The sequence below is a fragment of the Anomaloglossus baeobatrachus genome, chromosome 8 (genome assembly GCF_048569485.1).
Source record: "Anomaloglossus baeobatrachus isolate aAnoBae1 chromosome 8, aAnoBae1.hap1, whole genome shotgun sequence".
Taxonomy (NCBI): Eukaryota; Metazoa; Chordata; class Amphibia; order Anura; family Aromobatidae; genus Anomaloglossus; species Anomaloglossus baeobatrachus.
The window spans coordinates 21549032-21566268 of record NC_134360.1 but is presented as its reverse complement, the minus strand read 5'-3'; the positions used below and the strand labels follow the sequence as shown (position 1 = coordinate 21566268).

General features: G+C 44.6%; 1 protein-coding gene across 1 annotated transcript in view; it reads right to left on the bottom strand.

Annotated features, from left to right (window-relative positions):
* Positions 1-17237, bottom strand: part of PTPRG (protein tyrosine phosphatase receptor type G) — a 687996-nt gene that overhangs the window by 139858 nt on the left and 530901 nt on the right. Inside the window, exon 13 of the mRNA XM_075321067.1 lies at positions 8975-9098. Within this exon, the coding sequence (XP_075177182.1) occupies positions 8975-9098 (124 nt within the window). The remainder of the gene's footprint in view (positions 1-8974; positions 9099-17237) is intronic.

The window sequence follows — 17237 nt, the reverse complement described above, 5'->3', positions numbered from 1 at the left end:
TGCTCCACACATTTTATTGGTCCAGCTAGGTATATAACGACACCACTGCTGGAATTATGCCATGTTCCCTGACTAATGTATCCACTCTGAAACGCACGTCGGGTCTCTGGAACCATTCCAGCGGCTGGGGAACATCTAGACAGGTTGGTCCTCTGTTTTATATTTATCTATACTGTATATGTTCATGATTTCGTTGGTACCACCAGTATACCAAAAAAATATTATATATCTTTGTCCCTCCCTTGAGGTGCTTTTTCTCCTAGTGCACTTATTGTTATTATTTGTTTTAATGTATTTAATAAAATTAAATATTTTAATACTTTTTGGCTATTTAATTATTTATTTTTTGATTTAAAAGGGAATCCCTAGATTTGGCAACTATAAGCTGCGACAATGACTAGTGGGCTCTTATATACAGCATTCTAACATGTATAAGAGCCCAGGCTGCTGTGTAGAACATAAAAATCACTTGATAATACTCACCTAAGGGGGGTACGGTGCAGACTGGTGTCTCTGTTCTCCAGTACTGGCGCCTCCTCTTTCAGCCATCTTTGTCCTCCTCCTTTGGAAGCCTGGGTGCATGACACGTCCTACGTCATCCACACTAGCAGACATTGAGGTCCTACGCAGGCGCACTACAATACTTTGATCTGCCTTGCTCAGGGCAGATCTAAGTGCGGCTGTGCAGGACCTCAATGCGGCTAGTGTGGAGGACGTAGGACACGTCATGCACCCAGGCTTCCGAAGAAGGAGGACTGTGAAGGTGGAATGGGGGGGGGGTTGTGTATAATTTTGTGTTGGTTCATATTTTAGGCGTGGTGCTCTGTCCATTCTGTGTACATTGTCCTGTTTAGTTATTTTAATTACCCCCTGCCAGGCTTTTGTCCCTAAGGGGTACTTCTCACATAGCGAGATCGCTGCTGAGTCACAGGTTTTGTGACGTACCAGTGACCTCATCAGCGATCTCGCTGTGTGTGACACGAAGCAGTGACCTGGCCCCTGCTGTGAAATGGCTGATCATTACACACTGTTCTGGTTCATTTTTTGCTTGTTTGTCTCCCGTTGTGCAGCACACGTGTTTGATGGCCAACGAGCACCGACTGTGTAAGCAGCGTACGCTGGTAACCAAGGTAAATATCGGGTAACTACGCAAAGCGCTTTGCTTAGTAACCCGATATTTACCCTGGTTACCAGCGTACAGGGCTTAGCGCTGTCTCCCTGCACACATAGCCAGGGTAAATATTGGATAACTAAGCAAAGCGCTTTGCTTGGTTACCCGATGTGTACCTTGGTTACCAAGCGCAGAGTCACTGGTGGCAGGTCGCTGGTGAGATCTGCCTGATTGACAGCTCACCAGCGACCATGTAGCGATGCACCAGCGATCCTGCCAGGTCAGATCGTGGTCGGAATCGCTGGTACGTCGTTTAGTGAGACGGTACCCTAAGTCTGGGGGAGGGGGCCTGGAATCCACCTAAACTCTCTGCTCACCTGGGAGATTATTCAGTCTGTCTGGGAACTACAAGAGTCAAGCAGGAAGATTCATCCTCTGGGGGAGAAGCTGCAGCTACAGGCAGCATCCCAGAGATCTGTTGAGAAACCCAGATTTACCTGGAAAAGGATTGTGACTGATCCCCGGGACATTTATCCCATTACTTGACTATTTTACCCTCCTCGTGTGTTGGATTATTTTTATGGACCTTCTGTATTGCATGGAATAAAGGATCTGTGGATTGTTCAATCATATCTCGCTCTGTTGATTGTGTGATAATGGAGAAGAACCCAGTGACAAGGACAAAGATGGCCAAAAGATGAGGCGCTGGTATCACAGAACGGAGACACTCATCCGACCAGTCTGCACCGCACCACCTTTTATATCTTGTGACAGGTTCCCTTTAAGATTACATTTTAATCATTAGGCCTGTTATACACTACTATTGGGAAAATAATATTACAGTATACTATTTATTTTCTGATACATTGTTATTTCCCTTTTTTTGGCTGAAAGTTTGTTTCTCTACTTCTTCCTTGTGGTCTATGTGGCTGCTGTAGAGGATATCTCCAAATGCTCCGGCCAGATGGCCACCTCCTAACCATGTACAGGAAAAAAACCCCAAAATGTTATAATCAGAAAACTATAAAAATGTATGATAAAAAAAATATCAGGATATACAGTCCCTTTAAGTTATTTATGCCCTTAAATATAGGTTACCATATGAAAGCAGCAATTAAATGGTGGAGGAGACTATTACGATCGACGCCATGGATGTGCACGCTCCGTCTGTCTCTCCCCTCCACTAAATCAAGGTGTTTATGCAGTGCTAATGTGTTTACATCCAGAACGGATATTTAGAGAAACACAGCTGCAGCTGTTAAGATAGGGGGGGACGGAACGTAGCAAGGGCTCCATCGCCACGCAATCCGTAACAAGTTATGAATCCGATTCATCTGCTACCCAACGCTCGGAAACCAGAGCCCCTTCCACAAATCACCGCTCCGAGCCCATCACTCGCTGTTTGATTTCCCTCCGTGTGAAATATGAACACTGAGATACAGGAACGCGGCTGATTTACCTCTTCCCCTGAAATTGAACGCGGCCATCAAATCAAGCTCTTAAATGCAAATGACTCCGGTAAAGAAATAAAAAGCGCGCCTGTTTCCAGGTAGCGCAAAGCCACTTTATTACCCCTACCTCTAATTTATACTTTTTATATATTTATTTTCGGAACCTCATTTTTTACTTAACCCTTTATTAAAATGCTCCACCCCCTGACCCCTTTTTTGCAAAGTAAATCACCATCTATTATTTCCGCTATGCGCAGACTACAGACACCGGCAGTGTACCGCCTCCAGCTAGTGGCATATGGCGCAATTTGCATGTTTAACAACACAAATACTCGCAGGTTTAGGTGAAACCGTGAAATATCAACATTTCTAATTAGGAAAAGAATGCAGATGAGGAGGCGGGATGTTTACAGGGCTCATGAAAAAAATAAAATTCACATCCCTATGTCAGTAATTTTTAACAACACATTGGAATAGGTCTATTAAAAGTAGTGCGGAAAAAAAAAAAAAAAAAAAAAGTTGGAGCTTCCCAAAGAAAAATATCAAGACTCAGCTTCACTTTTTTGAAAGTTTTTTTGAAACATCATTCTATAATAGATATCGGATAAATAGGCGTTTAAGGGATGACTGTACTTTCAGATAACCAGAACTCACGATGGAAAATGAGAAACAACAGATTTGTATAAATATAACCCCCCAAAATATTGTCAAGTAACAACCACTAAGTGCTTCCCTTCTTTTTAACTACCAGTTCACTGACCTGTCAAGTGTAATCCAACCTGAGACCAATCACCGGGAGCGGTGGGGCGTGTCGGTCTCTTTACACAGAACGTTGGGGCGCGTCCATCTCTACGGGACGCGGTGGGGCGCGTCCATCTCTACGGAACGCGGTGGGGCGCGTCCATCTCTACGGGACGCGGTGGGGCGCGTCCATCTCTACGGGACGCGGTGGGGCGCGTCCATCTCTACGGGACGCGGTGGGGCGCGTCCATCTCTACGGGACGCGGTGGGGCGCGTCCATCTCTACGAGACGCGGTGGGGCGCGTCCATCTCTACGAGACGCGGTGGGGCGCGTCCATCTCTACGAGACGCGGTGGGGCGCGTCCATCTCTACGAGACGCGGTGGGGCGCGTCCATCTCTACGAGACGCGGTGGGGCGCGTCCATCTCTACGGGACGCGGTGGGGCGCGTCCATCTCTACGGGACGCGGTGGGGCGCGTGCATCTCTACGGCACGCGGTGGGGCGCGTCCATCTCTACGGGACGCGGTGGGGCGCGTCCATCTCTACGGAACGCGGTGGGGCGCGTCCATCTCTACGGGACGCGGTGGGGCGCGTCCATCTCTACGGGACGCGGTGGGGCGCGTCCATCTCTACGAGACGCGGTGGGGCGCGTCCATCTCTACGAGACGCGGTGGGGCGCGTCCATCTCTACGAGACGCGGTGGGGCGCGTCCATCTCTACGAGACGCGGTGGGGCGCGTCCATCTCTACGGGACGCGGTGGGGCGCGTCCATCTCTACGGGACGCGGTGGGGCGCGTGCATCTCTACGGCACGCGGTGGGGCGCCGTCCATCTCTACGGGACGCGGTGGGGCGGCGTCCATCTCGACCGGACGCGGTGAGGCGGCGTCCATCTCGACCGGATGCGGTGGAGCACGTCCATCTCGACCGGACGCGGTGGGGCACGTCCATCTCGACCGGACGCGGTGGGGCACGTCCATCTCGACCGGACGCGGTGGGGCACGTCCATCTCGACCGGATGCGGTGGGGCACGTCCATCTCGACCGGACGCGGTGGGGCACGTCCATCTCGACCGGACGCGGTGGGGCACGTCCATCTCGACCGGACGCGGTGGGGCACGTCCATCTCGACCGGACGCGGTGGGGCACGTCCATCTCGACCGGACGCGGTGGGGCACGTCCATCTCTACAGGACGCGGTGGGGAACGTCCATCTCTACAGGACGCGGTGGGGAACGTCCATCTCTACAGGACGCGGTGGGGAACGTCCATCTCTACAGGACGCGGTGGGGCACGTCCATCTCTACAGGACGCGGTGGGGCACGTCCATCTCTACAGGACGCGGTGGGGCACGTTCATCTCTACAGGACGCGGTGGGGCACGTCCATCTCTACAGGACGCGGTGGGGCACGTCCATCTCTACAGGACGCGGTGGGGCACGTCCATCTCTACAGGACGCGGTGGGGCACGTCCATCTCTACAGGATGTGGTGGGGCATGTCCAGCTCTACAGGACATGGTGGGGCATGTCCAGCTCTACAGGATGTAGTGATGCATATCCACTTCTCTACAGGAAGTGAAGGGGGATCTTGACCTCACTTCCTGTAGAGAGACTGGTTTTTTTTTGTCTCTCTACAGTTAGTATTTCTCTATTCCTGCTCTTCTGTCTGTTAATCAGCATGCAGGCATAATAGAGGAAACTTTCAGTTTGAGGCAATTAAGCCATGGAACAATAGAAGGAGTAATGCATGCTGGGAAGGAAAAGAAAGTTCTAGACCTTGTAGAGAAAAACCTAAACCAAGAAGTACCAACATTAATTTTCGAAGTACACCAACCCTTAATGCAGTACAATTAATGGAGGGATAGGGGGATCTCTGACCATACACAATTCATACTACACATAAAGGGTAGAGATGGGTCAAGCACAAGCTTAGTTATTTCCCTTATGCTCATTAGGCTCAAATTAGAGTTGAGCAGAGTTGAGCAAGTACCTATTTGTACTCGCTATACTCATAACGAGTACTGTCTAATACTCGCGTATTTGTTCCCCAAGCCATTGGGGAAAAACTCGCAAAGTAATGAGTATTCCAAATTCCGCACGAAAAGTACGGTATTCAGGTTACTCGTTACATTGCCAGTTTTTCCCCATTGACTTGCACTGCACACGCTATTCGGAATGAATACGCGAGTATTAGACAGTACTCGTTATGAGTATAGTGAGTACGAATAGATCGCTACTCGCTCAACTTTCGTTCCAATCAACAAATCCATCAAGCTCCTCCTATTGGCCTCATTCTTATTCCCTAAGGTTCATCCACATTTCAATTGTCTATCACACAAAATGGACCACATAGAGAAGAATTCATAATACGCAATGATTAAAAAAAAATATCCTTTGTAGATATTTGGCAAACATTTCTAGTACTGCAAAGTTTGGCTTTGAAATGTAGCCCTAATTAGATGTATATGGTGGCAAGTGTGCCCATACCAACCAACAAAGGTCAGATCTTCAGTCTGGTCCCAGGAAAAGATATAATAAAATATTTACAAAATTTGAGGGGTGTACTCACTTTTGTGATATACTCCATACAAAGATATAGAAAGGACAAAAATGTTGGCAATTTGACATATCTAACAGCATACAATATTATTGTTCCATCTATAACTGGATTCGTCATAAAGAAACACCTTCTAAAAGAACACCGCGCTCGTACCGGGAATGAGTAAGCAAAATGAGCAACTTAGAAGGCAGCAAACTCGCCTAATATCCCGGCCTGCTTCAAAAGACACAACAAAGTCTAAATGCCAGGCGGGATGCAAAAGAAAATCTCTCACAAAAGGCCTCTAATCACGGCTGACTGAGCAGAATGACATGTTAGAATACTTGGCCGCTACTCACACCCAATCCCTAAGAAAAAAGTTGACATTCAAATTAGTTTTGAAAATTTGAATGCTGGAACGTTTTTAGACACACTTTATACTTTACCCTGGCATACAGTCAAATAATATTACATCAAAAATGAAAATACGATATGTAAATCAGAGAAAATTCTGCCTTCAGGTCTCGAGAAGAGGAAGGAACTTCAAAGCTAAATCTGCGCGATAACCATGGCTGGAATCTACGGAAAAAGTCCACGGCATGGATAATGCGGATATTAACCTGATCACCTTCCGTAAACGAAGAATTAAGTCACTCTCTTGAGGCCTTTAGACTTTTTTCCCCTAAACTACAGGGCACCTATATGAAGAACGTGTGAAGAATGTCACAGAGAGAAAAAAAGCTGTGGAATGCGGAAAAAACATGACCCTTTTGGTGGGACCTGAGAACCAAGGTTGAAAAGTTGAAACACAGTGTTGGTCTTGCATTTAAAAAAAAAAAAAAAAAAAAAAGGATAATTGGATCAGTGGTCCCCCAAACAGTCCCATGTAAAAACAGTGTTCTTATTATCCTTACAATGTATTTACATGGGACTGTTCAGGGAACCACTGATCTAAATATGCTGATGTTCATTAAGCCTACCTACACCCTTAAGTCTGCTTTACATGCTTCAATTAATCATGCGATCACACCCACCCCCATCGTTTGTGCTGTAACCCACCGTCACACGCACTTACCTTCCAAACGACGTCGCTGTGGGCGGCGAACATCCACTTCCTGAAGGGGGAGGGACATTTGGCGTCACAGCGACGCCACACAGCGGCCGGCCAATAGAAGCGGAGGGGCGGAGATGAGCGGGACGTAAACATCCCGCCCACCTCCTTTCTTCAGCATTGTTGGTGGGACGCAGGTAAGCTGTGTTCATCGTTCCAGGGGTGTCACACGGAGCGATGTGTGCTGCCTCAGGTACGATGAACAACAGGACGTGCGATTTTTAGAAAATGAGCGACGTGTTAGCGATGAACGAGAAGGTGAGTATTTCTGCTCGTTCATAGCTGTCACACGCTGCGATATCACTAACGATGCCGGATGTGCGTCACTTACGACGTGTCCCCGCCGACATCTCGTTAGATATATCGTAGTGTGTAAAGCCCACTTTAAAGAGGTGGTTCACTACTCTGTAATAGTGGCCACATCTCTAAAACTGATAGGGGACGCTTTTTGTTAATACCTTGCTCAGCCAATTGTGCCTTTAAACGACGCAATTGAGGTCCGCTCATCCCCATGAACTGACACCCCCCCCCCCGGCTCCATGACCTCTGAGATCTGGTGACGTCACTTCAACGCCCTGTTGACCCGACATCACCAAGCCCGGCCTCAGTATCCATGAGTGACTGGGCTGTGGGCGAAGTTTCACTGCTCGTCACAGCCCAGCATGACTCCTGTTTGCGGTGCTCTGCAGCAAAGGAGAGCGCATGCAAGATGCTGGGCTGTGACGAGCAGTGAAATGCCACCTATAGCCCAGTCACTCACAAAAAGGGGCCGAGCTCGGTGATGTCATGTCAACTAGAAGTTCATGTGACTTCACCGAATCTCAAGGGTCACGAAGCTGGGGGGGATGTTACTTCATGGGGATGAGTGGACAGCTCACAAGCACAATTGGCTGAACAAAATATTTGACAAAAGCCTTCCCTATCAGTTTTAAAGGGATGTGGTCACTATTGCAGAGTAGTGAACCACCCCTTTAATAAAGAAGTGTTCCAGTTCTTTTTTTTATCATACTACTGATTTTCGAATACCGATATTGGTCAAGTAACGCTATCCTTTCTTTTCGGATAGTGTTACCAGTGGCTGGTTGGCTGCCCCATGGTACATGTGGTCATACGTAGCATCATGTCTATGTACAGACTACAGCGTGGTTTCTAAACAGTCAGACCGGTGACACATGGAGACTCATGTACATGATGGACAAGTGGGTGTAAAGGAAACCTTAGTATGGGGCTCAATTCTAGAGCTCTGTCTTCCAGCTAAATGGCTAGTCAAAAACAAAATCAATTGGTTCGTTGGAAGGTCAGGTGAGTAAAAATTACTTAAGACTTTGCTTGGTTCTTTCTTTAACGAAGCACTCCCAAGAACTTTTTTTCTCTAATCATATGTAACATCCGTGTATTAATAAACTCATCCACCGCCATCTTCTCTGGTATACAGCGGAACTCATGTCTTCTTCTGATGGAAGTCACCGGTCTTCAGACTCTCCGGATCACCATTTGTGAGCCAGAAGTCTCTAACAATGAAAACCAATTAAACCTCATTCTAATGCTCCGTAGGTTTACGGGTCATGCACAGAGCAGTGTAATCCACAGAGTTTGAAGAACAGGGACGTTGCGCAGATGAACAGAAAAATTATGGTGGATATCGGAACAGATGCTGGTAGGAGAATATAATACACTGACACTGCAGTTCATATACACAAATCTAGAGAGGAAAAAAAGATAAACGGAAAGACTTCTTTAAATTCTGGACCTTGTGCGTTAGAGAGCAATGGACTCAAGTCAGTCTCCTACTAGGTACGACAGCCAACAAGCCATATCACTGTGTCTCGAAGCTCTAGGTCCCACCATTCTTAGATAAGAGTCTCACAATTCTGAATGTGTACTTTTCGGTAACCGTGTCTTTCATAAACTTCCAAAACCCACATTTTCTAGCAATTTTACTATCACAATATGAAAAAGCAGTCCACTACACAACACAAAACAAAACCTAACATTGACTTGTTGAAGATCTCTCAAGGCCTTACCTCCAGTAGACCAGCACGGCGATGAGTAGAACCAAGCAGAAGAAAGTCAAGGCAGAGACGACCATTAAGGGAACAATCCATTCCATCTTGTTGGTGTAAGGGCGGCTGTCCATGCTTGAGTTAACTGTCAAATAAATTTACAATAACAAAATTTACAATATTGGTCATCGATGATCGGAACTTGTATTTGTGGTTTTTCTATCGAGTTGCTAAGCAAACAACCATTAACCATTACATATATACATATAAAACATGTAAAACCTTGTTATGGTAACTGCTTGATCCATCACGGTGAAAGGCAACAAAGACGCCCTGCTGAAAGGTTACGACTTAATAACCAAGCGAGATTCGTTCCCTTCTGAGGATATTTTATGGTCTTTGTTTCACAACATAGTAGCATTGGTCCTGATGACAGTAAGGCTTCGTTCAAACATGTTGAGATCCTTAGTTCTTGTCAACCTTTCCAGTCTTTTTTGATAGCACCATTACCGGTAAGCCAAACGGAGGCCATTAAAGTCAACTTGACCTGTCCAACTTTGCCAATCTAAACGGATCCAGCACATTGGTTATGGTTTCATTGTACGTAGAAACCATGGTTCTAGGGTCAATAGCCCAAAAATGATGACGCAACCCCTAGACACATACAGTACTCATAAACAAACATTCATATACATATATAAAATGTTGACTTGGTGCTTCAAATGTACAAAGTCAGCTGTACAAAATAAAAGAGCATACAGAAAGAATGTGGCCTCACACAACACTGCTGAGCCATCATTCCCCAGGGTTATAATTTACCTCAATGGCATTTATGAATGGGAAAGTCAATTACAGACCCGTTATGAATTGCCAGGGAACTAATTACAGGAATCTGCCAGGTGTCGCAGAGCAAAAAATACAGAATCCAAAAAAATAAATACCGAACAGAACCAAAGAGGTGATTCAAGAAGACACCGGACAGGAAAGCCAAAAGGGAAGACTAGGGAAGGCTAAACCAACAGCACAGCAGGGGTTTATTCCGTTTGCAAATCTAGGCCAGTTATCAGCAGCCGCAGATATTGCCCTTTAAAAGACACGTCTTGCAGGGGGCTAATCAGTCAAATGCATGGGGATAGCGTGAATTTTCCACCGAGGCGAAAGATGACTTTTAGACATGTCTACGAATTAATTAGGATGGAACGATCTAATTTGATACGACATAGCTGTGTGAGATCATCATCACATGGAAATGACATGGGGCGTCTTACAAAAAAAATAATAAAAGTGCTATATATAGCCGAGCCCTGGCTCATGGTGACCGATTTAACATTTTTGTAGGCCAAGTATTAAAAAAAAAAAAAAACAAAAAAAACCCAAAACAACAAAACAAAACCCAAGCTAAACCGGCCACAAGGGCAGGAGATCCATTTCACAAACAGAATGGCTTCATGTTCTACGAGTAGATTGTGCCAAGTGTGTGAATATGCCGGCCCGGTAGATAACGGAGGGACGTAATGGATTTCTGTGGAATTGGTTTTAAAAACCAAATACATTACATATAAGACAAGCTGATTACTCATTTCAGAGTTCACAGGTAAGAACAACCGGCTCATACTAAATCAAAGAGCGGAACCAGAAAATAAACATCCCAATTGTGTCCAGTGGAGATAAAATCTCCTGATATAACAATATCTTGGAGATGACTCACTAGTCAAAATATATGCTGATGTAAAGGGGGGGAATTTTTACCAAACCACACAATACCCTTCCAACAAAACATACCATGAGCCCAATTGGGCTAAGAAAGGGAACAATCTCACCCGGCTTTGTGATGACTCGGCGTGTTCCCCATACATATCCTAAGTCCTGATAGGGGAAGGGGGGGTCTTTATTTCAAGCCACACGATACCCTCTAATTAGACAGGCAATGGGTTGAGGCTCCCAGCAACGCTCCCAATGCGTTTCGTCTATTACTCATCAGGGGAGCAGGGATTCAAAGTGTATGAGGACACTGACCGCATCAGATGTTCTGTGTCCGTGGATAGCTTAATTCTGGAAAGTTTGGCCAATAATTGGGAAACCAGCATTCCTTGTAAAGGCTGCTTTACGCGCTGCAATTAGTCGTGCGTTCGCATGTCCGAACGCACTCCGCCCCCACCGTTTGTGCGGCACGGGCAATTTCTTGCCCGTGTCGCACAAAGTCGTAACCCCCCCGTCACACGTACTTACCTTCCAAACAACCTCGCTGTGGGCGGCAAACATCCACTTCCTGAAGGGGGAGGGATGTTTGGCGTTACAGCGACGTCACAGCGGCCGCCCAATAGAAGCGGAGGGGTGGAGATGAGCGGGACTTAAACATCCCGCCCACCTCCTTCCTTCAGCATTGCCGGTGGGACGCAGGTAAGCTGTGTTCATTGTTCCCGGAGCGATGTGTGCTGCCAGGGAACGATGAACAACCGGACGTTCGATTTTTTTAAAATGAGCGACGTGTCAACGATGAACGAGAAGGTGAGTATTTCTGCTTGTTCACCGTCGCACGTAGCTGTCACATGCTACGATATCACAAATGATTCCGGATGTGCGTCACTTACGACGTAACCCCGCCAACATCTCGTTAGATATATCGTAGTGTGTAAAGCCCGCTTAACACTCATTCAGGGCAAGCAATCTAAACAAAGCCGGCAATGAGTCCAAAGAGCGAAACGTTTGTTCATCGGGTGCAATTATTTTTATTTGGCATAAATGGAATTGGTTAGTTGATTCATGTTGCCCAAACTATGAGTAATATGGATTACACCCTGGCTGTTCAATTGCAGCCAAGTATATTTTGCTCCGAAACACTCCAGCGTTCCAAAGACAACAGTTTGAAGATCCGAATGGGTACCACATGCCATCTCTTCTCAGCATCACTGAAGGTGATTGACAGGTCTTTCCCAATGTACATACGTGGGAGAAATCTGTCAATCAACTAGAGCAGGACGGGGAGAAGCCGGTCAGTGACTGCAATGGACTAGTCTCTGCCTATGGTTCTAAACCGGACCTTCAAACTTTATTTTCTCTGAAATTCAGGAACGTTTCAGAGAAAAATACACCTGGCTGTAATCATGCAGCCAGTTGTGGATGCACATCAGCTTAGATAAACAGGTGCCGAGAACAATTAGATTTTACGCAAACAGAACGACCATGTTAGCGATCCTTCTGGACACATAGAATTTTGGCGAAACAGGATATTAACCACCAATGAGCTTGCAGGTAGTAAAATAGGTGCATAGTCAAAATGTCTCAACACAGCATTAGACCAGTTTAGTACAGCCCAATGCACATCGTGAAATGACAGCCCAACAAATCCATTTTGCCGATTGTTGAGTAGCCTATTTAGACATGAACACTGCAGATCAGATGCACGGAATGCTAAGTAATAGATCGTTCTGTGCACATATTGTTCTCTGCGTCACAAGTTCTGCTTTTACAGGATGATGTGCTGCCGAGAACCATGAATTTTACGTCAGCTTGGAAACCATTCCACCAAATGACTGAACATTTTGGTCATTCGGCGGGTGTTGACAGCATGACTAGTACCCAAGAACACACGTTTCCTCACAATAATTGAGCATTGTAAATAACAAACGGGTCAATAGATCTCTGCTTTTAGGTTATTATTACACTACGGTAGATTTGTATTTGTGAAGTATAATACTATGTCTATATACATCTGAGGAATGCATCATGGATTTATATAGGGCAGGGAATCCTCAAAGGCAGTGTTTCTTGGACCCTAATTATTGCCTAGGTGATGTATGATTAGAATGGTCTCGGATATGTCTATAGTAGGAGGGTCTGCACTGCGCTCATCATACCAAGTCTCAAAAGATACATGAACCACATTTAGACACCATAAAGCACATGCCCAGAAGATGGCTCTTCATATGGGACACCATCCATTTCCTAAAATGCTCCTGGGCACTTCAGGTAGGACTTTAATCACTCCAAACAATTCCATCTCATCCAAGAATCAAGTGTTTATCCCAATTTTTAGCCTCCTACATCAAGCATCGAAAAATCCACGAGACACGAAAATCAATTTGATTCCCCATTTCAGTCTGGGTTGATTGACGACTTATATTTTTCTCTTCTAAACAAAAACATCATCTAAACAATTCACATAAAATGTAAAAAGAACATAAAAAAAATATCATACAAATTAGACGATACAGCACAATGGAGGACGACGGTGAATGATGTAGTCATCCATACGGACGCCATTAAACCACTAATTTACAATACTACCGACACATAATTTACTGAGCTATAAACAAACTTTTATTATAGCAGATACCAGAAAAAAAAATCAATAGAGAAAGAGATGTATATTATATATTTTTAGAAAAGAAAAAAACAAAACTGACGGCACTCCCAATATTTAGTCTGAACAGGTGAGTGCAAAACTGAAGACGTCATATACAGTTAGGTCCAGAAATATTTGGACAGTGACACAAGTTTTGTTATTTTAGCTGTTTACAAAAACATGTTCAGAAATACAATTATATGTATAATATGGGCTGAAAGTGCACACTCCCAGCTGCAATATGAGAGTTTTCACATCCAAATCGGAGAAAGGGTTTAGGAATCATAGCTCTGTAATGCATAGCCTCCTCTTTTTCAAGGGACCAAAAGTAATTGGACAAGGGACTCTAAGGGCTGGAATTAACTCTGAAGGCGTCTCCCTCATTAACCTGTAATCAATGAAGTACTTAAAAGGTCTGGGGTTGATTACAGGTGTGTGGTTTTGCATTTGGAAGCTGTTGCTGTGACCAGACAACATGCGGTCTAAGGAACTCTCAATTGAGGTGAAGCAGAACATCCTGAGGCTGAAAAAAAAGAAAAAATCCATCAGAGAGATAGCAGACATGCTTGGAGTAGCAAAGTTAACAGACAGGTACATTCTGAGAAAAAAGGAATTGACTGGTGAGCTTGGGAACTCAAAAAGGCCTGGGCGTCCACGAATGACAACAGTGGTGGATGATCGCCGCATACTTTCTTTGGTGAAGAAGAACCCGTTCACAACATCAACTGAAGTCCAGAACACTCTCAGTAAAGTAGGTGTATCTGTCTATAAGTCAACAGTAAAGAGAAGACTCCATGAAAGTAAATACAAAGGGTTCACATCTAGATGCAAACCATTCATCAATTCCAAAAATAGACAGGCCAGAGTTACATTTGCTGAAAAACACCTCATGAAGCCAGCTCAGTTCTGGAAAAGTATTCTATGGACAGATGAGACAAAGATCAACCTGTACCAGAATGATGGGAAGAAAAAAGTTTGGAGAAGAAAGGGAACTGCACATGATCCAAGGCACACCACATCCTCTGTAAAACATGGTGGAGGCAACGTGATGGCATGGGCATGCATGGCTTTCAATGGCACTGGGTCACTTGTGTTTATTGATGACATAACAGCAGACAAGAGTAGCCGGATGAATTCTGAAGTGTACCGGGATATACTTTCAGCCCAGATTCAGCCAAATGCCGCAAAGTTGATCGGACGGCGCTTCATAGTACAGATGGACAATGACCCAAAGCATACAGCCAAAGCTACCCAGGAGTTCATGAGTGCAAAAAAGTGGAACATTCTGCAATGGCCAAGTCAATCACCAGATCTTAACCCAATTGAGCATGCATTTCACTTGCTCAAATCCAGACTTAAGACAGGAAGACCCACAAACAAGCAAGACCTGAAGGCTGCGGCTGTAAAGGCCTGGCAAAGCATTAAGAAGGAGGAAACCCAGCGTTTGGTGATGTCCATGGGTTCCAGACTTAAGGCAGTGATTGCCTCCAAAGGATTCGCAACAAAATATTGAAAATAAAAATATTTTGTTTGGGTTTGGTTTATTTGTCCAATTACTTTTGACCTCCTAAAATGTGGAGTGTTTGTAAAGAAATGTGACAATTCCTACAATTTCTATCAGATATTTTTGTTCAAACCTTCAAATTAAACGTTACAATCTGCACTTGAATTCTGTTGTAGAGGTTTCATTTCAAATCCAATGTGGTGGCATGCAGAGCCCAACTCGCGAAAATTGTGTCACTGTCCAAATATTTCTGGACCTAACTGTAATAACAAAGACAGCTGCACTAGGAAATGCTAAAGCATGCGAACCATGACTATAAGAATATAGACATGCATTACTGCTTAAGGAAATCTAGGAAAAATTTAGATATTTAGCATACAAAAATGGCCATTTCTATATTTGCCCAGTAGCCATGTCAAGGCATATCTCGTATACTGGGTACCTACTCCAACACCTCTATCTGGGTTAACAACCTCCATGTGTATGGGTAAGTAGGAACCTGCTACTAGAATATAAAATCAATTTTGGCTAATGGGGAAGAGGACATGATTCCATAATCTAAACAAAAACACAAAACAAAAAACTGATGGCACTCCCAATATGCAGACCTCTACGCTAATAGCAGTTTTCTACTTGCCCATACACATGGAGGTTTTTAACAGGGAAAGTCATTGGAGTAGGTACCCAGTATACGAGATATACAGTATCTTGACGAGACTACTGGGCAAATATAGAAATGGCCATTTTTGTATGCTAAATTTCTCAATCTTTCCCTAGCTTTACTTAAAGTGCACCTGTCAGGTGTAATATGCACCCAGGACCACGACCAGTTCTGGGTGCATATTGCTAATCCCTGCCTAACTGTCCCGGTATCTAGTAGCATAGATTAAGAGATTTTTAGAAAAAGTATGTCTAAAGATCCTTTATGATATGCTAATGAGCTCAAGGACTAGTCACAAGGGGATTATATTCCCTGACTAGTTTGCCTTTTTAGCATGTTAGCACACCCATAGGGGGCGAGCTAACATGCTATTCAATTCCCAGTATCATTGTCATGGACGTGCGTACCTGTGTTCATTGTCACCACTCCGACGCCGGGATTAGGGTCAGTGCGTAATGATCGGAAGTCCCAGCACTTCCGATCATGTGCACTATGAAGCCAGGTGTACGCATCCCGGCTTCAGAGAGGTGATGCCAAGACTTTTGATCATGCGTACTGACCATAAACCGACGTCAGAGGTGGTAACAACAGACAGGTACACACGTCCATATAGATGACGCGGGTCATTGAATAGCATGTTAGCACACCCCTATGGGCGTGATAAAATGCTAAGAGGGCGGACTAGTCGGGGAAAATAACGCCCTTGTGACTTTATTTGGATAACATGGCTTCTTCCTACACTTTAAAAGTCTGCACACCCTATAGTTTATCGGACAAGCCTAATAGTCACTTACACATATGCATTTCCAATTCAACTGAGCATACATATATTGCCAATGAGAAGAGGCAAGAACAATGCTGCTCAATACATCTGTCGGAGAAAATCTCTATAGCAAACAATGTTGGGTACATTATTTCTTCCACCCGCCAGGACACGACGAATGTTGGCTGAACATCTCAAATATTAGCGGACCGTCCGGTTTAGGCAACAAAAAGAGGTACACAGCTATTTTTGGGTTTCATTTTAGAATTACATTCACAAGACGGAGGATGTAAAAATGTGGTCATCTAATATGGACATCAAAAAGGACTTTGGAAAGACTGGTCATCTTGAAACCCCTATAAAAATTGCGAAACGCAAGGGGATAGACTGATGTGAGTGGCTGCACTGCCCCAAACAATACTGAGGTTATGCAGTATACATAATGGAATGGAGAACACAAAACTAAACTACCTTGACCTACATGCCATAACCAACTACAGACTTCCAATTTCCTGACGGAATGAAGCATTTTGGAAATCTAAAAGCTTCAACAAGAAAAAAAAAAAAAAAGTCTTAATGTCGTCAACATGGCGCCTTGCACTCATTTTTATATCCTTCTAATGAAAACGAGTTTATTACTATTAATAAACCGGCACTAAAATTTTGACACGCCATCATTAATGTGTAATGTATATTTAAATCCAGCGCTAACAATATTTCCACGAGCAGAAAATAATCTAAATATTAGTCTTTGGAGGAGGATGATTGCGAGGAGAAGAGAAAGAGGCGGCTATTAAAATTGCGATCATAAAAATGACAGGAGTGTAAACGGTTTTGAAAATTAACCAGGGTATCTACATTTTCACAAGTGGCATGTACGTCTTGAGCGTAAGGCACAACTAAAGCCACTCTACATGCTAAATTTATTTTTCATTTTAAAGGAAACCTCCTGGACCTTAAATAAGAAGCATAACATGTAAAGTCAGGAGGGAGCGGAGCAGTCTGATGCGG